The sequence below is a fragment of the Ptychodera flava genome, chromosome 2 (assembly GCF_041260155.1).
Source record: "Ptychodera flava strain L36383 chromosome 2, AS_Pfla_20210202, whole genome shotgun sequence".
Lineage (NCBI taxonomy): Eukaryota > Metazoa > Hemichordata > Enteropneusta > Ptychoderidae > Ptychodera > Ptychodera flava.
In genome coordinates, this window is record NC_091929.1 from 20,880,781 (window position 1) to 20,907,456 (window position 26,676).

Here is a 26,676-nt window from a genome sequence, read left to right on the forward strand (position 1 = left end):
CATACATACATACATACATACATACACACATACATACATACATACATACATACATACATACATACATACATACATACATACATACATACATACACACATACATACATACACACATACACACATACACACATACATACATACATACATACATACATACACACACACACATACATACATACATACATACATACATACAAAAATACATGCATACATACATACGTACATACATACATACATACATACATACATACATACATACATACATACATACATACATACACACATACACGCGAACATACACATGTACACATAAGTGTGTATATAATGTGTTTTTAGTCATTCTAAAACTCTTCATTTTCCTGAGCAAGAGTTCAAACATATAATATTCCGCTATATTTAATCTATGGGGAAATACGTGCGAATTTTGTCTATTTGTTTAAAGTTTATCATGTGATGACCTTATTTCCGCGTTCTTGTGGACAATTATGAGTCCATTTCTTCAACCGATGAACAATGGGAAACATTTATTCATTTCCCGGTTGAAAAAGGTTAAATAAACAGAAGAGATTTGACAATCTGTCACAAAACAATATCATGGTCTGTTCACTACTGTGTCTCATAATACTTATACGTCTGCACACATTTAGGGCCCGACCATTAGATTGTAGTTAAGGGTGCACGTCAAAATTGTAACTAATCTCAAAAGGAAATATGTGTGGAGCTTCATTTGCAGTGACTATTGCTTGTACAATGCAATGTCAGGTTCTCCTACAAAGGGAATGATCATAAAATGTCTCGTGTTCAAATTGTCAACACGGTTTATAAATGCACATAGGGACACAATCGAAAACATGAAATTGATTTACAGGGAAAAGAGACTGATGAAAATATCGTTACAAGTGTCAGCTATTGTTCCTTTGATACTCTTGCAGCCCTGTTGAGTTTGTTGTTGCATGTATGTATGTATGTATGTATGTATGTATGTATGTATGTATGTATGTATGTATGTATGTATGTATGTATGTATGTATGTATGTATGTGTGTATCTATGTATGTATCTATGTATCTATGTATCTATGTATGTATCTGTGTATGTATGTATGTGTATGTATGTATGTATGTATGTATGTGTGTGTGTTATGTATGTATGTATGTATGTATGTAGTATGTATGTATGTATGTATGTATGTATGTATGTATGTATGTATGTATGTATGTATGTATGTATGTATGTATGTATGTATGTATGTATGTATGTATGTATGTATGTATGTATGTATGTATGTATGTATGTATGTATGTATGTATGTAAAGGCCCGTCGCAGTCGAGGTTACAGGTTAACATAGATGATATGCATTCGAGCAATAATGTTATCTCAAATAATATGATTTATTGACCAAGTCAGCCCTTAAAGTCTCTTGGTTGCCTTAATAGCAAAGGGTGTGTCACATTCTGAAAGAGTTAAAGCTGTAAATTTTGATAATTTCTGATAATTTTTGCACAATACCAATATGCAACTTCCTGGAGTATGAGGGAACTCAGACAGATATCAAGATTGTTAACTGTCTGTGCATACACGTATAATCGTGGGAATGTAATATTCCGATGATAAGATATCATTGCTTGGACCGCGCATCCTGATAAATGGCGACAAATGGCACAAAGTTCAAAACATAAAATACATGGAGTAGATTCCCGACGTTTCGCTGACAACACACGATTGCTGGAGATATTCACATAAAATAATGAGGATATTTCTATTCCATTTATCAAGCAAATCAGGAATAAATAATCACGTTCAATGTCATTGATATTTCGTAACTTAAGCCTCATGAACTCACTTTGGCACTATTACTTAGGTTTATATATTTGCATTTGGAGCACGACGTCCAATATCCGATTAAAACGTGAACATGGCGTATTTGTGGTAAAATACTTATTTCACATTCGTAATGCTGAAAGTTGTATTCCTTAAAATGGATATATATCATATATATTTATATATACAGAGTTCTCGAAAATTCGACGAAAAACAGTTTATAACACAGTGTTTTGAGGTGAAATGTTATTTTCGAAATGTAGTATTCGGAGTATTGCCTTATTAGTCAGATTTCTCAGGATAACTTATTTAAACATTGAAGTATTAAATAAAGAATTTGACGTCAGTGGGTTATTTGCAATTCAAATTCCTGAAATATTGATTGACAGTACAAGTTCCCATGGATCAACATTCCCCTGTAGAAACGCATGCTCTCCTTCTTGCATCATTACCGCATGGCAACAGCGCTTCGTAAGTTTCCATGGTGATTTGCATCCAGGGGTGGTTCCATTTAGCTGAAGCTAAGTTTCCTCAAAATGACTGGTGGCGTCGCGTCGACCACTCAAATTTAAAATTTCTCTTCCTTCGACGGTGATTTTAAAACCTGGTAACGGTTTGCATCGAATTCAGCCATATTGATGTGATCCTGCAAGGTCAAAGGGCAAAAATACGTGTTGGATGTGGATTTTATCTGTCAGCAAGAAGAGACAGTGGGTTCAATACTGGACGTAGAGGGCGTCCTGGACATCAACTTTGTCAGGAGCCTATACATAATTTTACAATTATTTACAAATTATGCGACAAAAGATGTTATTTACTGTATCTAATCCCATGTGACATAACCAGTTAGGAACGGAGAGAATTCAGTTCTATAGGTGGGATTATTTAGGTCACATTTCATTGCTATGTAATACAACTGAAATGATTATTGTCTTTATGGATGAATACATTGTACTTCATACAATTATAATCATGATGGAAATGTATGGTGCTAAGTCTTCAAGCCTTGTAAGACTTGAAGGGAAAGGGTGCGCCTTGAAGGAATTCTTGTCATAATATTATATTATTGATATTTTTTTTCTTTTTATGTTTGACACTCAATGGTTGCTTTTTCAGAACACTTCTTCGTTCTTACAGTTTATATACGCATTTACAATTATCCAGACATTACATTTCGCGTTCAGGAGGAACGAATTTTACTTTCAAAAACGTGCTTGGACTATCCGCCTCGCGGATTAATTGTAAAAGGAAGTTCTTTGAGCGGATGTTATCGATAAACTTCAGGTTTAAACAAAAATCTTGATTTGAAGGGAAATAATCCGGTAATGTGACGACTTCAACTCCCTTTACATGAATGGAGGAAAGAGAAAAGATGTAGAAACGCAGACGCAAAGGACGCCCCCATATGACAAGATTTTATGTCGGCTCCAAGGATGCCGAATTACTGAGGTGACTTTCTTAAACAGTGTAACATCCATTATGAAGAAAAGAAGCATTGACCTTGTGTAATCTGAAGTGAAATTCTACGGGACTTAGTCCATCAATGGATCGTCAATCAATTATTTTACATATTCTCCCCAGTTTTTCATTTCAAGATGGGTTATAATGACATATTCACGGTTGGGTAAATAAATCGTTACAATACAAACACAACAAGACTTACCAATTCGCTTCCATTAAACTGCTGTATCTTTTTGACAACTGCCTTTGCTATCGGCCTCTGTTTGAAATCGTCAGCCCAGCATTTTGACATCGTATTGTAACTGCGGTAATCACAAGAGAAAGTGTTTGTTATTGGTTAAAAAGTGAATTGAGCTCTCTCTCTCTCTCTCTCTCTCTCTCTCTCTCTCTCTCTCTCTCTCTCTCCGCTATTTCCTAACAATGAGCAGTACTACAATACCGTATTGTCGAGCCTACATTTCATTTGAGATAAAACAAACATATCGTATCAACCTTTTGGGGCACTGGTATTTAAACAAAAACCAAATACAGCAAATAGGAAACAACATACAGTGTGTTGATATGTGTGAACGTGCGTATAACCTACGTTTTCTCTTGATTTATTGCATTTATGTAGATTCAGTGACGCAAGATATGTTATCTTATTTTGTCATCAACAATTTTATCAAATGTCAGATTTTATTTTCAGGAAGTCTGGATACCATGCAAGTTGTTAGGGCACCGAATTACATATATATGTCATTGAGTATTTGATAAATAGAGAAATCTTGAAATATACCAGAAAAATAATCTTTCGACATGATAACGGCATCACTAAATTCATCTCAGAAAGCAACACAGGAAGTGACCTATATTCCATCATTAAGTTGTGCTGCAAACGACAAAATGGCGCCAAGAAAATCTATGGTCGGATATTTGCACCGTTGACTTACAATTCTTGACTGCAATGTTCCGGTTTTTCTAATCTTCCGCCTTCTTTCACGTAGTTTTTGACTTCTTCGCCCCAGGCCATCTGGAAATACGGAGTAGCCCCTGAAAGCGGAACAGGCAAACAGTTAGTTGTAAACTTAGGTCAACATGGTGTCACAAGGATGGCCAAAGAGGTTATATTGGTACCAAATATTTATAGGTAAGTTAGCTGATAACATGTTAAGGTAGTAGGCGCCTCGAAAGTACGAGACTTTAAACTTTTGCTCAATCTTTCCTCAAGGAATCTTTCAACCATTCTCTTTCAAAATCAAGAATAAAAATAGGGGGGTCACCGTGCAAATTTTGGCACTAGGGAAACAAATAACCCAAGATTTATCGATATTTAAATTTCAAACTGGCCGCCATTCATGTGTTACCTCTATGGAGAAAAATAAAATTTTCGATTTTCGAAAAATTAAGCAAGTGAAACGTTTTCTTACACCAAGAGCTTTAAAATGAACCCCCACAAGTGGTATATCAGAAATGAATTGTAAAAGTTTGAGAGTCCGAATATCTGTCCCCGAGGCGCGTTCTACCTTAATAACATTTGTCCATAAAAGACCAGTATAATTTTAACCGACTTACCCAGTGTGACCAACTCCCACATGACCACTGCATATGCCCAGATGTCTGATTTATAATTTCCTTCTCCTCTGTGGGCTTCGGGTGCCATCCAGCGAATTGCTAAACTCCTCTGTGGAACACGATTATAGGGAAAGTGTTTAGATTGTCACTGCAATCCTGGTATAAACTGTAACAATGTTTATATTAATGCCTCATTAGCTGTATCTTGTATGAAATTGCCTCCTTTGTTTTGTTTTGTTTTGTTTGTAAAATGCATTTTCTTGTTTTTGTTCCTTTCCATAAAATCTCGTCGAAATACCAATGTCTATCGTTTCAACACAGTCTGTTCGTGTCCAGCGTCACAACTGACAAGTGACAAGTCAACTTCAGTACTGACCAGAATTAATTTGTCAACAGCAACAATGTACATTGCAGTGCATTTGGAGAGACGTGATGAAAAAATATGAATTTTAACAAAAATAATGAGAATATTGAACGGCTGCTTACCTTGCCAAAAGTGCTAGATTTTCCAGACCTATTTGTTGGTTGTTTTCCTATATCTGATAATTTTATGACTAAATCATCAGTTACGTGAATACTAAGACTGCAAAGGTCACCGTGAACTACCTGTCAAGGTCAAGTTGAAATGAAGCAAATAGACAATTGCGAAAGATTACTAATAGGTGTAATGCATTTATTGTATTTATTCTGTATTTTTGTTGTATGTATGTATGTATGTATGTATGTATGTATGTATGTATGTATGTATGTATGTATGTACGTATGTATGTATGTATGTATGTATGTATGTATGTATGTACGTACGTACGTACGTATGTATGTATGTATGTATGTATGTATGTATGTATGTATGTATGTATGTATGTATGTATGTATGTATGTATGTATTCGTTCAGGGCTTAGCTTCAATGCAGTACACACTAACATGTCAGTGCATGTTTAGCGGCAATTGTGTTGTAATGCTTTGCCGGTTTCTTTATATTCTTTTGCAGGTATGCAGATTGCAACAAGAACATTTCCCTGTCTGACTATGTTCATAACATGGATTATGTCTACTTACATTCATGGAGTGTAGGTAGGCAAGTCCTTGACCTATTTCTTCACAAAACCTGAGTAAAATTTCAGAATATTTGGAACTGTCGCCCTGCGTGTCGTCGCCGAAATACTCCTCTTTTACTTCCCGCAGATACGATTGGAGGTTTCCCTGTTCGGCAAACTCGTAAATGATATAGATGGGATCTTTCGCCGATGAAGAAAACAAAAATGAATAACGTGGAATTTAAATAGGAAACGGCATTTCTAACATTTTTACATATTTTACACAAGAAGAGGAGTCGAAAAAGCAATCTTTTTGAAAGGAAATGTAAAGTATCTTTACTTTTAGCTACCAATTAATGATGGAGAAAAATACTTTGCGCACTTCACGGGGGTCTATCGAACTTAAATATCTTTGTTCAAATGTATCATGATGATTGCGTTTCGTCGTTTTTATCTCGAAATGGGGGTCGATCTTGACAATTATAAGAGCATAGGAATATGCATGTATGAATTGTATCAGTTGAACATTGATGTTTTTGTCACTTCGTGGTAGAGATACACTTAAGATTTAATAGGGTCATAGAATATTTTTATCATATTTCAGTTTTTTTCAATCAAGTTCCTGGCCCCCTTGATCAACATCAAACAGGTGCAGGGCAGGTGTAAGACTCAGCATATATGAGAGTAATGTGGTTGCTAGGGTATTTTCTGCGTATACTGTGCAATTTCTACTCGAAAAGTCGCATCGAGAGTAACCTTGTTTCTACTGAACGTCCAGTATTCAACGCGTGAAGCAATAAGGAAGCAATACCAAGTATTTCACTATGCACAGGTCATAAATCTGCAATACTAACAATTTTATGTTCCCTCTTTCTGCTGAAACTTTACGGAGACAGGTTTGGCGGCATTAAATCTAAATCATTAAAGATTGATGATTTTTTTCACTATTTTTGGTTCACATGTGAACAGCAAGTATTGGTTCTACTCGCCTTACCCATTATTTAGCTTGTCAACACAGCGTGTGTACGTGTAAACTGCACTATTACTGTTTACATTTGAATAATGGTCCAGATCAGAATTCACTTGTCAACAATCTCAATGCAGCCTATGCAGTCCACAAGCTACAAGTTAAATACTTTGTATCTCAACATGCTTTGCGGAATAGAACAAGAATTGACATATTAAACAAAAAAATGTAAAAGAATCATCAAAAGTTATTGGTACCTACCTTCGTCCTGACAGTGACCAAGTAACGATATGATATTACAGGGTGGATCTAACAGTTTGCGCATGGTTTCCAGCTCCGATAGAAGCCTTGCTTTATCAACCTCTCTGGCGTCGTCTGCATGTGACAAAGTTAAAACAAAGAAATAAATAAATAAACATAAAATTCACCAGTACAAGCTGTAAACATGGGAGGGCGCTATTCCAAAATCAGATCCGACTACCCCAGATGTAAAAACGCAGTGCTGTTGTTTGACTGCCGATACATACCTCTTTTATCACCAGTTACTTTTATGCCTTTCAAAGTACAAAGAGTGTCTTACAGTGTTTACTTAAAGCTCGTGAAATACTCTATAGACTATTACAACCACATGTTATTTTTGAACCGTTTGAACAATAAATCTCGGAGACGAATTGCTTTTATGTGTAACTGAAACTTCCTCTTTTGTTAAAAAAAAACAAACCCCTTTCACAATACACGTGGTTCTTTGGCACTGAGGTCAATAAATTGTTGAACATATCCTGCGATTGGCAAACTAAGGAGTTAATAATATCTTTATGGTATATATGCACACGATGGCAACTGCATTAATTTGACTGTATATCTGAAGAGGGTTAACATTACTGGAAACGGGTGAGTTTACGTTAGGCCTGCTAGCTAAGCTTGTGAAAGGAAAAGTCAAGAGTTTGTCGTCTAAATCGCAACTTTTACCGTTACTTGTTTAGAATTTTTCCCGAATTTCTCAAAATCGGTAAAATGATTCGGCAGTGCACACCACTAGCGCTCAATTAGCTATCGCATTCATGTTATATCTTTGAACAATCGATTCGATTTCGGAAATAATATACAGGTACAGTTTTTATCATATGCTACAATATATACTTGCCGCCGTTAAATATCAATATAATGCTCTCTCTCTCTCTCTCTCTCTCTCTCTCTCTCTCTCTCTCTCTCTCTCTCTCTCTCTCTCTCTCTCTCTCTCTCTCTCTCCAATAAGCAGCACTACAATGCTGTATTTCCGAGCCTATGTCCATTTTGAAACATAACAAACATATGGTGTCAACCTTTTTGAGGCACTGTACTGACAGAGCCTAATAGGAAACAGCGTACAGTGTGGCGGGTAAATAATGGCAAAAATTAATTTACGTTACCTCGAAGCATCTTGATGGCTACTTTAGATATCGATTGATCATCGATCACTTTCCAGGCCTGTCCCGACATCACCTGGGTGTAGCTGCCTTTGCCAATCACATCTCCCAGAGCAAGATTTCCTCTGTTGAAGTGCATACTCCGTCTCTTCAGATCATCAACTTGTTTCACAGTCTGTAAAATATTGAGTGATCAGACTTGTATCTCTGTGTTTTAAACGAGTTATTAAACTATAATTATGCATATCTCAGGTTGTTGGTGAAGAGTTATATATATATATCTTGGGATATTATTAACTGTCAAATGCATTATTTACCTTTAGTAGTTATTATTATCAGTATAAACAAGCATGCCTCGTGCTCAATCTAGCCATTAATTCGAAAAGTTCTTTATATTATAAAATTAGATAAAGAATTACACTGTAAAAGCAAGGGTGTTATCGAGGACGTTAAATGATTAGTGGAGGGTTATAGACTTACCTCGCCTATTGTTATCGATTAGTAAAGGCTATTATGATTATATTTTAAGGTAGTTAGCGCCTCTTAATTTAAAGACTTTTATTTTTGCTCAAATTTGCAGTGAGGGAACTTTAACCCGTTCCTTTCGAAATAAGGAATAAAAATCTGGGGTCTAGATAAACAAATTACCCAAAATCTATCGACACGTGAAATTCAAAATGGCCGCCATCCTGTGTTAACTCTATGGGGGAAAGGCAATTCCCGATTTTCACAAAAATATGCTTGTGAAAACTTTATTAATCGTTTAGGCTTCAAAGTGACTCCCCTCAAGTGGTAGACCAAAAGAGTATTGTAAACGTTTGAGGGTCCGAATATCTGTACAAGAGGCGCATTCTACCTTACAGAATTATGTAGGATAAATAAAAATATAAGTGGTACTTAGACATTTTACTACTTTTGATTATTTATGTATTTCTTGTTGACAGGTGCATAACATTAACGTGGGAATTTAAACTATGTTACGCAGCAGCACTGTCGAATTAAAACAAACAACACAAACACAAGACTTATAAAGTAGAAAATACAAAAAGACCGAACTCCACAAGCACACAAAACAAAAAGAGGGTACACTTTGCACACGAGGTAAATATTTCGTATACAGGGTTAGTAAATCATTTTATCAAAACGCATGCGCACTGATTAGGTTCGAATTGATTTATCTATTTACCCCATCTCGTTTGGTAGAGAATTTGTCATGCATGGATGACACCCTGGGTAATCCACGCTGAAAGATCAAGGAATAACCTAGTGTATTAGAACATCTGAATAAATTTGTAGATTATGATAATCACAAGTTATCATATACCAATACTTCTTTATTTTTATGTGGTGTATGTATGTATGTATGTATGTATGTATGTATGTATGTATGTATGTATGTATGTATGTATGTATGTATGTATGTATGTATGTATGTATGTATGTATGAATGTATCTGTATGTATGTATGTATGTATCTATGTATCTATGTATCTATGTATCTATCTATCTATCTATCTATCTATCTATCTATCTATCTATCTATCTATCTATCTATCTATCTATGTAGTAATCTACCTATGTATCTATTTACGTTTCAACATATGTATCAACATATGTATGTATGGATAAGTAGGTGGATAAATGGCCTGGTAGGTAAGGCACAATTATGGCTTGTTAGGCCCTAAATGTGATAAGAACGAATAAATTCATTTTCTCCTTGTAAAAATTCACATGTTTCACGAATTGGTTTGCACTATAACTTGTTGCCATGGTTTCACAGTCATGCACTTTCCTATAACAATTCATTTTTCTAAATTGCTGATTGAATATATTTTGTCAAGACCAACCACCAAGATCTAGCTGTCTGTGTGCGCATATTATAATTTCTACCGTTTGGTAGAGAATTTGTCATGCATGGATGACACCCTGGGTAATCCACGCTGAAAGATCAAGGAATAACCTAGTGTATTAGAACATCTGAATAAATTTATAGATTATGATAATCACAAGTTATCATATACCAATACTTCTTTTATTTTTATGTATGTATGTATGTATGTATGTATGTATGTATGTATGTATGTATGTATGTATGTATGTATGTATGTATGTATGTATGTATGTATGTATGTATGTATGTATGTATGTATGTATCTATGTATGTATGTATCTATGTATCTATGTATGTATCTATGTATCTATGTATCTATGTATCTATCTATCTATCTATCTATCTTATCTATCTATCTATCTATCTATGTAGTAATCTACCTATGTATCTATTTACGTTTCAACATATGTATCAACATATGTATGTATGGATACGTAGGTGGATAAATAGCCCGGTAGGTAAGGCACAAGCAATTATGTCTTGTTAGGCCCTAAATGTGATAAGAACGAATAAATTCATTTTTTCCTTGTAAAAATTCACGTTTCATGAATAGGTTTGCACATATAACTTGTTGCCATGGTTTCACAGTCATGCACATTCCCATAAAAATTCAATTTGCTAAATTGCTGATTGAATATATTTTGTCAAGACCAACCACCAAGATCTAGCTGTCTGTGCGCATAATTTCTAGCTAGGAAAAGGGGGTCCGTAGGTCGGTATGCGTGCACGCGAGAGCATAGTTAATACATAGAACATACATACATAAACATAAATAGTAATTAACCAACTGGAACTAATAATAATTAACTAATAATTAAAACATAAACCATACCGAGCGACGGTATACCACGAGATTTTGACAAGTTCACGACATATATGTACGAACAATAGCGAGTGTATAATGGGGACGTGAACTTGTCAAAAGCGAGAGGTATACCCGTTGTTGGGATGGTTTATTGCTATTATATCACAACAGTATATTGAAATTCTGGCGTGAAACGTTGAAAAAGGAATTTTCTCCAGCTGAGAGCTCACGCGTGTTCCAACCATGCTATGTCAGGATTATGGCACGGTTATTTTCACGTATCTTCCAATCAGATCGCAGTATTTGCTCCATCAATATACTGGTATGAAATAACGAGTATTATATCATACCAGTATATTGATGGTGCTAATATAGCGATCTGATTGGTCGAGACGCGAAAAGAACCGTGGTATATTGGCGATATACCACGGCTGGCATACGCGAGAGCTCTCAGCTTGAGCAAAAATCCGTTTATGATGCTCCACGCCAGAATTTCAATATACTGTTATGATATAATAGCAATAAATCACACCCAGCGACGGTATACCACGAGATTTTGACCAGTTCACTTCATATATGCACTCGCTATCGCTCGTGCATATATGTCGTCAACTGGTCAAAATTTCGTGGTATACCGTCGCTGGGTGTGCTTTATTGCTTAAGTATCGACTGGTACAAGTTAGAAAGCACATAACAATATTCTGCATGTGCATCTTCTATCTTGTGTCTTTATAGTTATAGAGATGGCATGAAACTCGATAAGAAACAGTAAATTATATTTAACCCTTTAACCGTGATTTCCATCTTTAGAGGGCCAACTTCACCATAAACAATGAGATTGGTTCAAACCACGGTGGTAAAAGGGTTAAATTTACTTAATGTTTGGCATAAGCAAGTTTATGTATGCAATTTCTTTTGTCATAATCAAAGTGGGTCACCTCGTCACTCATGGCAGACTCAAATCTTTTGAGACATCTCGAAGTGCTTTGACGCAGTCTTTTTAGCATGTAAACGACTATTTGACTAAAAACACGTTTCGCAGCGATAAGAGTCCTCTTATTGTATTATAGAAATAAATTTAATTTTAAAGGAAGAGGTATGTACGTTTGCTTGCTGAAATATATTCGCGAAAGTTCTTTTGGAATGTTAAGTTGTGCAAAGAAAACCCAAACGCTAACAGGGAAATCGACAAGTCAGGTATTTCTTAGTACTTTATTAATTAATATGTATGTAACATGCTGCATCGTAATGGCAAGATTGCGGTTGCACACCTTTTATGGTATGTTAATTAGTTCTGCATGCGCAAGTAAACTTTAGCTATATTACTTTGGCTTGAGGGGAGTTGCGTTATATTTTGAAAAAGCGATCAAAAGCACAATAAAACATCGAGGTCGCAGTGCTTGATGCCAAAACATAGCAAGCATAACTTAGTGGGAAAAAGACAAATGTTGAGTCAGCAGTTTTACCAATGATGGTTTAATGGACTGAAGTTTACCTGACACAGAGGAGCCAGTACAAATTTATGATGCAATTTAACTCAGTGCCAGTATTGACTTAGCTATGAGGAATATGAATTTTCGTGAAAATAGCATTTCGTATTCAAGCATTTGTAGAGTTCGAGTTGGCGGAGTAACCATACACGATTTCACCTTTCGGCCAACTTTTGAAATGGTGCACATAAACATAGTGCCTGTACACACGTGGAAAGACTGTGAAATAAATAAGTATTTTGGCCCAATTCATTTGTCAACACAACACACATTTGAGCTTCGGCCATCAAGAAGCATATTGCAAGGTCTATCTTGCTGGTTGATCTAAATTGATAAAATATTACTTTTTGAAAATGTAAATTTCAGAAAATTCCAGAGGGAGCGTCATGATTGTCTGCAAAACGTACAAGGACTTCTTCTCTGAGCTTGGTATGCTTTGCCATGACCGGAAGTGCCGCCATTTTGTCTTGTCTTTGTTGTCAATGGGAACTTGGGCTAATGACGCTTTACATTAAAGGTAAAGCTGTGTCTTAAATACATCGAATGCTGCATATTTTAATTTTTTAACTTTTGAGCAAAGCTTCAGATGTCGGGTTTCTTTATTATTTTATATATTATGCTTAGTATATTTTGTCCTGACCAGAAGTGTCGCCATTTTGTTTTGTTTCTGTGGTGGATAGGAACTTGGGCCGATGATGCTTTCTCCTAAAGGTAAAGCTTTGGGTTTAATACATCGAATTATGCATATCTAATTTCTGAACTATTGAGCAAAACTTGAGATGTCAGATTTCAATTTACTTAGTATGTTCTGCCATGACCGGAAGTGTCTCCATTTTGTGTTGACATTTTGGTGAATGAGAACTTGGGCCGATGATGCTTTCTCTCAGAGGCAAAGCTATGCGTTTAATACATTGAATTATGCACATATATTTTTTTTAACTTTTGAGCAAAACTTGAGATGTCGGGTTTCATCCCTTCTGTACACTAACCAGTCCAAGATTCTCGATGGTTAATACCTCGTTGCTGCCAACTTCAGCATCAACAACGCCCCCAGCGTCCGTGTGACGTCGACGGAAGTACAGCACTCCAAGAATTATAATAACAACCACGGCGACACCGAGCAGGGAGACAGTCACAATCAGCGCAATGTTCGAATCCGACTCTGTATTTGAATACAATATTAATATAGATGTGATTATCGATTATATTTTTTTACATTTTCTAAAACTTTCTATTAAATTCTCTAAATTTAACTGTATTGGTCACAAAGTAGATATTTAAAACCCATATACCTAATACCTGATTTTTTGACGCGTGTTTCCAGAAACTCAAGTATTTTTAGCTCATATTTGGTATGTATATAAATACCAAAAAGAGCTTATATGATGAGTCGGTGGCGTGTCTGTCTGTCTGTCTGTCTGTCTGTCTGTCTGTCTGTCTTTCTGTCTGTCTATCTGTCTGTCTGTATGTCTGTCTGTCTGTATGTATGTATGTATGTATGTATGTATGTATGTATGTATGTATGTATGTATGTATGTATGTATGTATGTATGTATGTATGTATGTATGTATGTATGTCCGTCCCACGCAAAAGCTCCCAAACCGCCACACCTACCATCTTAGTATTTGGTGTACAGGTAGACCCAGGGGTTGAGATGTGACGTTGTTCAAATGAACATGTCAGTGTAAAAAATATGCAAATGAGGTAAGAAAAAGTGGAAATCCTGCAAATGTACGGGAGTGGTGGTTTTAACTGAAACAGTCTACACATCTGTGTGCAGAGCTTCTATGATCTCTAACCTATTTGTATGCAGTGTACCTATTATGTGTAGGAGTGGTGGCAGTAGCTGAAACAGCTTATGGGGTCATTTGCTGTCATTGTTCATGAACTGATACATATTGGCAGACCTGCTGAAACCATGAAGAACTGTGTTGAAACATTCTTCTGCTGTGTATGTTGCTAAAGTTGACCTCCAGTATCTACAGTTTCAGACCTTATTTACTGGTTTTCATTGGCCTATTCTCAGCGAATAATCATAAAAACGTTTTATAAGCATGAAACTGCTCCTTCATTCTCGGGAAGCGAAATGTGGACGTTCAAACCAATGCATTCCTTACAACCCAGGGAAAAAGCTGTACACCATTGCTTGTGGGTACAAGTTTTCAATGCATGAACGTTTCTGAGTACTTAGCGGCATCCGCGCGAATTTAGCAACATGACCAGAAATCACCAAGGCTACAATCGATTGTATTGCAAGGACAAACGCTTTACCTTTTCATAACTTTCATTTTTTTTAATTCAAATGGTATTTCTCATTCTTTCTCCGAAGAATTGAACAGTATAGCGATAAGTGTAAGCCTTGCCAACGCAATCCAATATATATCAGAGTACGACATCATCGTTGAGAAATGCATTCTAGACAACTTTTGAGATTAAATACATATATGAATTTTGCATCGAGAAGTTGAACACTGGGCATTTTGACATGTTTTAATGTATTATGCGCCTCAAAAGTGAAAGATTTAAACTTTTGTTCAGACTTTCCGACTCAAGGAATCTTTCAACCGCACTCTTTCAAAATCAAGAATAAAAATCGGGGGTCACCACGCAAATTTTGGTACTAGAGAAACAAATTACCCTAGGTTTACCGATATTTGACATTCAAAATGGCTGAAATCCCCGTTTTAACGAAACAGGACAAAATATTAAAAAAAGTATTGAAAGTAGTAGCTAACAGAACTCTAAGGTAAAAGTAGAAAGTAAATTAAAAGTTGACGTTTAAAGCACGTATCATGACAGCCAAAGCTGTTAATGAGATTCCAATGTACTTTGCATTTAACAGAATCAATATGGGGAAGTGATATAATGGCATATTGAGTACAACCGAAAGCAAATCTTGAATTTACTCTAAATCTTGTTTACTTTGTCGCATTGTAAGTACTAAAATCAAATTAATCTTGTTTCTTTTTATGTAGAGTTGTCATATGACCGGCGAGTTCAATTTGTACTTTGGTTCCTTTGTAAAATAAGTTTCTCGTTTTACTCCTTAATGTGTAATGTTCTCCTTGTAAATGCAGTCTTTAGGTGTACAATGCCCGGTCTTATTGTTGATAATGTATTCTAGTCCGGACCAGAATTCAATTGTCAAAATAATATTATTGCGATACTGCAATACATTACATTGCAATACTTTGTATTTCCACATCGTTTAGGAATATGAATAAAAAAATTACACATACTAAAAGACGAAAAAAGTATAAAAAGATAGCTAATGTCCCCCCTTGAATTCTAATAGATGTCACTAGGTATAATTGATAATTATTAATAATTGTTTCTCAATGCAAAATATTTTTCGATGCAAAATATATAAATAAATAATTGATCTTCAAGCAGGTTCGGCGTTTTGGAAACAGGTGCAACGACTAATTTTGATAATATATATACGCAGCCAACCGCCTTGAGAGAATACGCGCATATTACGATAAAGCAACAATAAACAACAACATGATACAAGGCATCATAAAACCCACAAGAATTATACGTAAGTACTCGTGTACGTGTCACCACGGTCACTCCACAACCGTGGTGTCACGTACCAGTACTAACGCTCGCAACCAAAAAATACAGCTTAACCGAGCAATTAGAACGTCCTACACGTAATCATGTGCATGCCATTTCACGCTTCGACAGACAAAAATTGAGAACAGTACCTGGGCCAGGTCCGCCTAAAGAAGAAGTAGTTGAGCTTTGTTGTGTTCTGTCTATTGTCGTGTAGTATTGCGTCGAGGTATTCGTATTCAGTTTCGTCGGCAGTGCAGTGCTCCTCTGCTCATCCGTTGTAGTCCGCCCTCTCGTCGTCTGCAACTTGTCGGTTGGTGTCGTAATCTTTCGGGTTGTCGACTCTGCACCTGTTGTTTCAGCGAGTTTTGAAGTGGTTGGACTCGGCGATGTTCGGATGGCAGGTTGAGTTGTGGTTTCCCGTTGAGTAGTCCTGTCTTGTGTCGTCTTTATCAACAAGGAAGTTAAAATATGTCCTTCAGTGGTCGATCTTTCAAGTGTTTCCGTTGTTTCATGTTCTGTTGTTGATGCGCTTTCTTCAGTCGTCATTTTCGTCGTTGGTGAAGTTGTACTCAAAGTAGTCGACGGTTGGTGTGTTTTGAGTTCAGTCGACGGCACGGTGGTTATGTCTGGTGTTGTGGGCGTTGCGGTCGTCGTGGCCCCGACAGTGGATGACCCTGTCGTCTGTGCACGCGAAGTTCTTTCGGAAACCGGAACACTTTGCGAACTGCTAGCTATGAACGTTGTCGTTTGATGAGGCGTTGATTCCAAACCCTCTCTTCTTGTTGACGAGGGAGGCAGTGTTACTACCTGTCCCGTAGAGGTGCTTGGTATATCGGTCTGTCCCGCAGAGGTTCTTAGTATATCGGAGGTAGTTTCAAACTGCGAGGTTGTTTCGTGCGTCGAGCTCACCGGCTCCACCCCAGGCGTTTCAGTCGTATGGACTACCTTATCCTGCAAGATAAAAATCGATATTTATATTTGGTCATGAGTAATCAGTGTTTCCGCCTCTTGAGAAAAGATGACGGAAATTGTTATTGGCGAAGAGACCTGCCCCTAAATTAACAAAGCAACGATGCCAAATTTCACGATACTGCTTGCGTGCCGACCCACACGCATAGTCTGCATACAGCGGACAACTTGTTTTTACACTTTGCACACTTACGATGAGCGATGGTATACCGCTCAATGACATGCGCAAATGTATTGAACACCTCAGACAACTAGTTCATCTCAGTAATCAGTAACAAACCTGTTGATTGTTTGTCTCGCTATCCTGGCGTCTTCAGCTGAAACTTGGAGAGGTTTCCGCAATTTAATATTTCTTACGCAGAAAGTAGAAATACATTAAAATTGAAACTTTGATTAACGGTCATTTTTTTTTTCAAATAAATGCGACTTTTTCCGTTTACCCTTTTCATTGGTCGATGACATTGAAACAGAGGTTTGTCTGATGGGAGTTCAGGTTCAAGAGTCTAAAGAATACATCTATTCAAATCGGTCAGACAAAAAAACGCTCCGCGAGGAAACACTGATTTTGTCCCCTTTCATACACATGATTATGAAAAGAAATCGCCATGTTTTCACCATATGTTTCCAAGGTTACTGATTTGTCAAAAGTCTTCCAGTGTCCAATAATGCATATCGTCACATTTAATGTAACACGGTTGAATCTAATTTGGGAGAACTGGATCTTTACATTGTTCAAAGTTCTCTTATGAGTTAGTGCAAATGTTGCAATATTACAAATTACTCACAAAACACAAATGTGTAACTTAAAAAGAAAAGCAGATGAGCTTACATTTGCAGATTAAGTCGACATTACTTCACTATTCAATTATCCCAAAATTAGTTCAATCGTGTTTCTGTGTACTAAACCGGTACAAGATACGGGATGGCATGTGAGTTGAAATTTTGAGGAGCAAGATGTGGTCCTTGGACTTCTTGAGTAGTATGTTCAGTGCATGGTTATTGTTATACAAAATATCTCGAATTAACCTTTCTAATGGCTTCCTTTTTATAGGTATGTTGCACATAAGGTTCGTCTCACAGAAAAGTGTGCAAATTCATTTCGGGGAGTAGTGAGCATATCGCGCAGAATCCGGACATCATACTTCGTGTCAATTTTTTGAAATAGAACGAAATGCACGCAAGCATCCTCACCACGGTGCCGTCCAAAGGATCAATAGTCTATCCTTTGCCATGACTATCATGACGTCTGAAAAATTAGCATGATTTCACCTTCTATCGACCGAGGAAAAAGATGAAGAATATTCCTAAAAGAAAAGTTTTCTATGAGAATATCATGATGCGGTTATCAACAATATTTTAGGAATTTGATAGTAGTACATTCGTTTTTTCGTTTGTTTTATGTTTATGTTCCTCCTAGACTTGGTTCAAGTCGGCGCTTTTGTAAAATAAAGTCACAAAATAAAGCAAGCTTAGCAATTTATGACGCATTAGTGCTACTTTTTCTGTGACACGTTTTGACCTATGTGACCGCAATATGGTTGTATAGTGTCATCACGGAGTTGTATAGAAGCGTGCAATCTGCGCATGCGTGGAGTGAACGCGGCAGGTGGGATAATTTTCAGCTGTAAATCTTGCTATAACGCCACTACATCGCATTCAAATAGAGTTTTATTGGTAGACTAGTACAAAGTCTATGTTCTTGCAGGCAGCAGCATATCTCGATGACGAAGGAGTGACAATAGAAACAATATGAATCCACGTCTTGTACATATACCTAGACTGAAAGATGCGTTGCTCGAGTACGCTCTCTCGCCCCCACCCTACCCCTACCCCTCTTAGGTGGGAGCATAGAGAGCGTCCTTGGATCTTTCAATCTAACATATACCCCGGTACAACACAAAGTAGACTGGGTGGTTGGAATGCTACCGTCAGGCTGTACGCTCACATACATACACACCATGACTCGGTTGACCATTGAGAACTCTGGGACAATACTGCGCCTTTCGCCCAGAACAAAATATGGTCTGGTCACCGTCCCTGACGGTAGTAAATCGCTGTACTTTGCTATTAAAGGTTGGCGTTATTATAGGGTATGGTCATTCGTTCTGTTTCAATGAATCTAGTGTCCATTTTATCAGGAAGTACAGAGCAATATTCGCTTCCAGGTCTACTATCAACACCACTGATATATAATCACACTATTTCTAGTTTCAAACATGACCTTAATTTTATTATTCTTCAGAAATAAATATGTAGCTTATATATGGTGCATATTTCCTTCCGTAAACAGCGTTCAGGGTTCAGCCAACGGCTTCTGAGTTCATGAATCTTACTGTGGTGACCCATGAGGCGTCTATGCTGAAGTAACATTTGTGTTAGGAAATATATTCTTGTATTACGTCATTATTAGTACAGTGTCTTACTATAGATATACTCTGATAGAAGGCCCCGGACCTTACGCTGTGAAGTCAAAAATTTGTGCGAACCACGAAGCTTGCTCGAGACGTACCACCGCTCCAATGAAAGCAGGGCAGCGAAAGATGATTTGTTTGAAATTATCACATTTATGGCGACGGAGTTGAACAATACTGAACGACAAACATTCGCGAATCGAGACTAAAATGACATAAAAGTGTGAAAAACTCACCTTGGAAGTGAAAAGCACAGAACTCGATTCACCTGGTTTGTGAGCCCGGGGAGGATATGAAACTCTATTATTACACCTCACTTATTATTCAGCTACTATGATTGGCTGAGCCTCACTCACGTGAAATAGAACAAAAAGTGATAGAACATGGCTTAGGTGATATAGCCCTGTCGCGTGCGCTGATATAGCCCTGTCGCGTGCAGTGATATAGCCCGCTACCACGTTCTGGAATACCGCGCGTCCTTTCTGCGCGTACCACATCATCGCGTACTTTGCTTGGTTTTCTGAAAGCAATGGCTTTTGAAAAGGTACAAGAAATTAGCTGGACCTGAAGTAGAGGACATTTAGTACATTAATGATTAAACGAGAAAAGCTTTAACAACACTGTCTTTGTTTTTATAGATGTTAATTTAAGTTGACCTTCAACTTCATGTAGCATTACGATCGAGCAACAAATAGAACGCTTCACTGTGGAGAGTCTCGATCGACTGCATTCTAAGCAAAGTTTCGAAAACAACAGTGTTTGTTCGGTGTAATAAAATTAATAACACACGCCAGCAAGGGCAAGATCACGATTTGTTGCCTGCCCTCGGGCTGGTGCTCATGACGGTAATATTGATGATACCCTCGCCTTCGGCTCGGGCATCATCAATATTACCGTCATGAGCACCATCCCTTGGCGGGCAACAAATCGTGTCTTGCCCTTGCTGGCGTGTGTTATTATTTAATTATGTAACTTACTTCCTTGTCGACGAGATCTATTCATTGCCCCGAGCGTCAGCTACATATTGCTATAAAAAGATCCTGACCTTTAAAGTACCTATGTTTTGTAACTGTAGATGCCTATATAATTATATATCCAAATGTAAAAGAAGGAAATAAAGGGACGGGCCACAGTGTAATCTTACTCTCGTCACGTTTATCGGTTTTACCGAGATCGCTTAGTGAGTTGTATTCACCAATAAACTGTTGCAGAAACCAATCACAAAGTGACAAACTATAGACCACTTTAAATTTGTAGACCACAGACAAAGTTTTTGTCTGTGTGTGGACATAACAAAGTCGCTTGTTTTTTGTGCTTTCAATGTCTCAAAATACTTTTGAAAATATCGACGACAACGAAAACAAAATTTTCGATGGATATATAATATGATATTAGGAATGCAGGACTTCCAGAGATCAAGATCTTGGGAGAGGATGGTCAAAATACGAAAAGTGGCTCTTTGAAAATTCCTGGCTTTGCTGCTGACGGCAAGTTCGCCAGACTTAAAACTGAAAAAGTGAGGGGAGATGAAGCATGTTGATTCGAGGATAAAATACGTCAAGTTATGGACCACGAAAAAATTGCATGACATCTCATTTTTGATCACCGACTCGCTTCACGTTGCAGTACAGCGGCAAATAACACCTCGCAGTAACGCTCACCCTGATTGGCAAGTTGTGAGGCTCATTAGCATATCTTTCAGGGAATTATCAAGAGTAATGTCTTGTTTATTCGTTATCTTATTAGTGGAGGCGGGTTTGAGATTCACGTTTTGTGTCGACCACTTTTTCAACGTATTACGAAGTTCAAACTTCTTCTGAAATCAAACATTATTGACGAAAATATCGCAAAAAGCCATCGATGTGGTCAGTTAAACAGTCTGCAACCTTTTCATAGTTTGGCTTTGTTTGTTTGTTTGTTTTCTGAAGCAACCATAATTTGCTCCACCGTTCTCTCACAGCAGTTGCCCCATAAATGCTAAGTATTAATATTTTTCTTGTTGCTGTCTATATATGACTTGCATAATTTACAGTAACAATAAATTCTTTGGTTCTGACGTATCGATTTTTAAAATCGATTATGACGATGCAGTTAGGACAGATGTGCGCTTGCGCACAATGCCTGCTTCTCTTTTCCAATTGTACAATAATTATTATTTATTATCCGGTGACATAAGAAATGGAGTACTGGTATTTCAAAACGAAATCTCTTTTGGGAGTTCATATCTGGATTTTTTTTATTGTCCGGAAATGTGAGGTTTTTATGACATTAACAGGTTTTGTCACGTGACTATCACATGTAGTTTGGGATTTTTCTCTTCTTTCCCCCGTCATTGGGCGATGAAAGGACATCCTTCTGTTTGAGTCGATAAGTAAGCGTCCCGGAAAAATGAATGTTTGAGATGATCGTTTGTTGTCAAGGGGTTTATGTCATTCAGTCGCAATATGCAGGCAATCACGTGATCTTTGGAATGAGAGAGAACACATGACGACATTGGGGACACGAACAACGTGTTTCATAAAGTCATTCTTGGACAAGTCAGAAATATTGTCGCATATATACATCGACAATATTTGGAAGTTCAGGCGCGATAGTAACTTTTATGATGTTCTCACCTCTTTCAGCCTTTGTTTATTTTTTTGGGGGGTATCAGTCATAATTTACTTTCATTATGAAACAAAATGATGTCCTGCACAATGTCATGTAAACTTTTACTTCACAGATCTTTATTTGTATCGATTTTAACGATAAATAATTCAGCTATAAGCCGGTGTTATATGGAAATTGCTCGCAAACTGAGTTAAAATGCGCTTGGCGGAAACAGGCAGATATTTCGACTCCCAAAATTTTATACAATTCTTTTCTGAGCTACCATTTGTTGGGGCCTATTTTAAAACTCATGGATAAATAAAATAAATTCACCGTCTAAGTTTTTCGAAAATTTTATTTGTCCCTTTTAAGAGTTAACACATGAATGGCTGCCATTTTGAATTTAAAAAATCGGTCAACGTCAGGTACTTTGTTCCTCAAGACCTAAATTTCCACGATGAGCCCAGAGATTTATTCTTGAGTATGGATGAAACTTTCATCGAGGAAAGTTTGAGGAAACCTGCTCCAGTCTTTCACTTTCGAGGCGCATGCTACTTTAATAATGACATCATACGGAATTTATGACCCACTTCTTGTGGCAAGTATAATAAAGAAATTTCACTGACTCGAGGAAGCATGACTCGCCCGGTAGGAGATCTCTGGTGAATCCAGACGGTCTCTGGCGGACCAGTTTTACCATTTTGTACGACCTCAACGTATGCATACATTGGGGAAACTTTCCAAAGCAAATGACCGCGAGTCTTTCAAACATTGATTTCATCTACCTATTTTGAACAATTACGAAACTGTGCAACTGTCATACAGTCTTTAGCAGGACAAATAATCGACCTTAGCATCGCAAACATTCAGTACGTAGGATGTGCAGCTCTGGACAGAGCAATATATTTGTTCTTGTCAAATATTTCATCTATTCATGATTTATTTCCATGTCTTATCTATCGCCCCCAGATCTCAGCTGCTACCGATCGGACACGGTAAATGCTGATAGTGACGATAGATGGGTGAGCTGATGGTGGAGCTAAAGTCAGAACATGGCGAGTATGTGATGTTTACCTCGAATGATTTACAAAGTGCATACGAGTGTACATATGAACACCCACGAACTCATTAAAATGACAGCTTTATATTCAGAAGTGGGTCACTTTAAGGTCAAACATTCTTCACTTCATTATAGTTGGTGACAAGGAAGGGAGACTCGAGGAAAAACTGCAAAAATAGGAGCATGATTGAGGAAAATAGAATTCAACTGAACAGATAACCTTTTCTCTACGGTCGGCGATTAACTGCCTCTGTACTGCAATAACAAGGATTTTTTCATACTTTTCAACGTCAGTGATTGTAGTACCCTGGCTAAAAAAACGGATGTATAGAGTGTTTCCGCCGAGCGTGTGTAGTTTCCTCGTTTGTTTGCAACACGAGCCCTACACAACGAAATTTTTACCAGGATCTGCCTGTGATCGTGATTTTAACATGTCACTGAATCTGTGTCTGAGCCTCGATCACCGTAATTTTTCGGTGGGGGGTGTCAAAGGTCAGGAAGAAACGATTCGGTCAGGTAAATTTTCTGCAGTTCCTTGTGAAAATAAAACATACATTACCTATTTTTTATATTTTATTGATAATCAATCGGACAGCATTTACGCATATACTGTATTCCACAAAACGGACAATTAATTTACAGATGATGGTTTTATTCAACGGGGGGGGGGGTAATATTAACGGCCCTGACTACCTGACGGGAAGTAGTTGGAAGAACTTTTATTTCAGGTTCTGTGTGGAAATATATAAAAAAACTGTTGCTTTTTATAGAGCTACAAAGTGAAATGTCTCGTAGTTTAAGTAAATGTTTACCTGGGCAGTAAAAGGCACACATCTCATCGATCACAACTCTCATTGACCCAGTTTTGTGAGATTGTGATGGTGTTTTACACCTAGTATGCGGCAGTCATAGTTGACGGGGCTTGTTTCGACCATTACTATAGTGCTGTCGCGAACATAATCAGATTATAAGCTTAATTATGAATAACCAGTGTTCATTTGGTGTCATGCGAAAAAAACACATAATTACTTCTTGATAGACCCAGGAGCGCTCTTTGATCTCTGCGTGGCGAACGATCTGTCGACTTGCCTAGACTCGTCAAGTGAATAAATTGGTGGTATAAATTGCGGCAAAATTCTGTCGCTTTTATTGCAGTGTGATCGCGTGATAGCAGAGTGATTGGAAAAATCACAGCCGCAATTTCGGCGTACGTCTCAGGCTAGGCAAATATATATGAGAGATCAAAAAGCGAGAAAAGTTCAAAAGTTCTTACAAAGAAGAGATTTGAACAACTAACTGGATTAATTACTTATCGCAATTGAACCAGACAAGCGCCAAGCATTCAGCTATTGGGATGGTCTATATGTTGCGCAAATAACTGGTGAACTCACACTACCATGGGCATTCCGAAAAAAGCCATGAAGTGGGACAGTTAAGTTCAAATTTGAGTCAGTGTCGTCCCATACGTGTTTGAATATTATATATCTGTGCCAACGGATAGCTGTATACGAGATCTATACTGAAAAGGTAAATTGCTCGTCCCTGTATTGCTTATCCAAACAAATTAATCGAGTGTTCAATTCGCAGCGCTTACGCAATTCGATAATTTAAAAAAAGCAAGTTAGGAATAAACGAAAAGATATGACTGACACTAGCAATATCTACCCAGCTCACTATTGGAAAAGTCTGGAATGTACATTTCAATATTTTTTATTGATCATGACGCTTAAAAAGCAGTATATTAATGTCAGGAGCATGTGTCTGCTTCGTTTATGCACACGTGCATTGTGTAACATTTGCTTTACATTCTTTGAATGTTATGTCAGGAGGCAGTATTGGTTTTCAATAATATACTTTGCTAGAGGGCCAATAAACCATTATTAAGTCAGGAGGCAGTATTGGTTTTCAATAATATACTTTGCTAGAGGGCCAATAAACCATTATTAAGCTCCCTCACTTGAAACAAACAACTTTTTATTGGGGAGGGGGTGTAGCAGCCATTTTGAACATCAAGTATGTGTAAATTTCTTGTCCAATACGGAAAAGTGTACGGTGGTAGATCTGATATATTGTTGACTATTTCATAGTAAATTTCTGTCGCCGTTTTGGTGCTTTAATTGACACAAAAATTTCTTAAAATCAACGAGGCTCCTTAAGTCAAATAATTATGGCAATCATGAGACACTTTTGACGTACAACATTGCTGCACGGAACGCTGAGGCTTATAAAGTGTTACAGCACCATAAATTATCACATTAGTCCTACCCATACATTCCAGGTCGATTACTAAAAATATGTCAATGACGCTGTACCTTCTCTAATGTGTGGCCAGGTCAGGTAATTCACGGTTGTGGCATGGAGTTGTTGGTAAATAGTTGACGATGTAGGGGCATGAGGTGGGATATGGACCCAAAGAACCCAAAAGATGATTAAATACATCAATCAAAAAAATTCTAAGCTACAGTATAAACTGCCTAAAGATAGTTCAATGTGGAAAAAAGTTATATAATTCAGAAATAAGAAGTAACAGTCCAAAATAGTAATGACGCACTTCCCTACTGACTTGAGTGCATGTGAAATACACAACCTGGCATCTGTAAATTAAATCATATGTATACCAAGTGACCATTTTAAGTCACTTTTAACTGTTTTTAATGGATTTTCCAAAGAGTCCTGTGGAAATGATGAAAAACGCTTATCTGGTCTTGTGTTTGTATGACCTCATGGCAGATAATTGTCATAGTATTGAAAAAAATTGAAAGTGAAGAAATTACTGTTTTTAATAGGCATATTTTCCTTGAAATACATGACCGTGTAAAGAATATACGCTAAAAGTGTGTAAGAATAAATTTCTTTTCAAAAATAATTTAATCTGTGACCAAAGGATTTTTATTCTTTGAGTTTACAAATTCAAACATTGCAATTTGTTCAATCATCTTGTGCAGTGCAAAATTTATAAAATGACTGAAAAACAAAAAAAATTGGCAGAATTACAGTCTTTGTGATGTAAAATTATGGGTTGACATCACGATAATTGTCAATCTGTTCGAAGTACTACTATACTATAATTTAAAAAAGAAAAGTTCATGCAGAAACGGTAACATATATTGTCAGCAATGTAGTGTTAATTTTGACTTTACATCAAAATATGCCTTTGCTGGATACCAAATATATAGGGCGAAATATTAAAATCAGCCATGTTCAGCAAAATCCACACAACAGCATTGATCCTTTTCTAATTTGATTTGATTTGCTTATGTTATCCTTGTATGACAGTCAGTACAATATGGAACTTGAACACAACACAGTGAATAAGTATGCTGTAAATGAATGGTGTGGCTGCATCCACATGCAGCAATAGGAGTGCCTTTGTCTCTCACCCCTCATTTCCAACCTGTCCCATCCCTGAAAAAATAGTTTTGTCTTATATTTATAATGTTAATAATTTCTGTATTTGTTAAAATGTGCGCATCTCAAAAACTTTTGATCATAAACATTTTCATTGTTTTTTATAGCTGACCAGTCAGTTAACCTGTTTATTTTGAATATTTGCGCATTTTTCCTCAGTATTTGACATTTTCAGAATACCTTCTTATTCAGTTTGTCATTTTCTAAAAGTTTAAATGCTCCATTGTGTGGTCAAGCTTTCCAC

The 26,676-nt window shown here is 37.1% G+C and overlaps 1 protein-coding gene across 1 annotated transcript; it reads right to left on the minus strand.

Annotated features, from left to right (window-relative positions):
- Window positions 1-1,370: 1,370 nt before the first annotated feature.
- Window positions 1,371-19,657, minus strand: LOC139116720 (tyrosine kinase receptor Cad96Ca-like). Its single transcript, XM_070679330.1, has 12 exons — window positions 19,612-19,657; window positions 16,145-16,946; window positions 13,423-13,595; window positions 9,434-9,490; window positions 8,251-8,422; window positions 7,103-7,216; window positions 5,897-6,075; window positions 5,323-5,442; window positions 4,837-4,945; window positions 4,215-4,314; window positions 3,485-3,584; window positions 1,371-2,467 (listed from the first exon to the last, which is right to left on the minus strand). The coding sequence occupies exons 2-12, from the start codon at window positions 16,539-16,541 to the stop codon at window positions 2,390-2,392; spliced, it is 1,599 nt and encodes a 532-aa protein (XP_070535431.1). The 5' UTR covers window positions 16,542-16,946; window positions 19,612-19,657; the 3' UTR covers window positions 1,371-2,389.
- Between the last annotated feature and the right edge of the window lie 7,019 nt (window positions 19,658-26,676).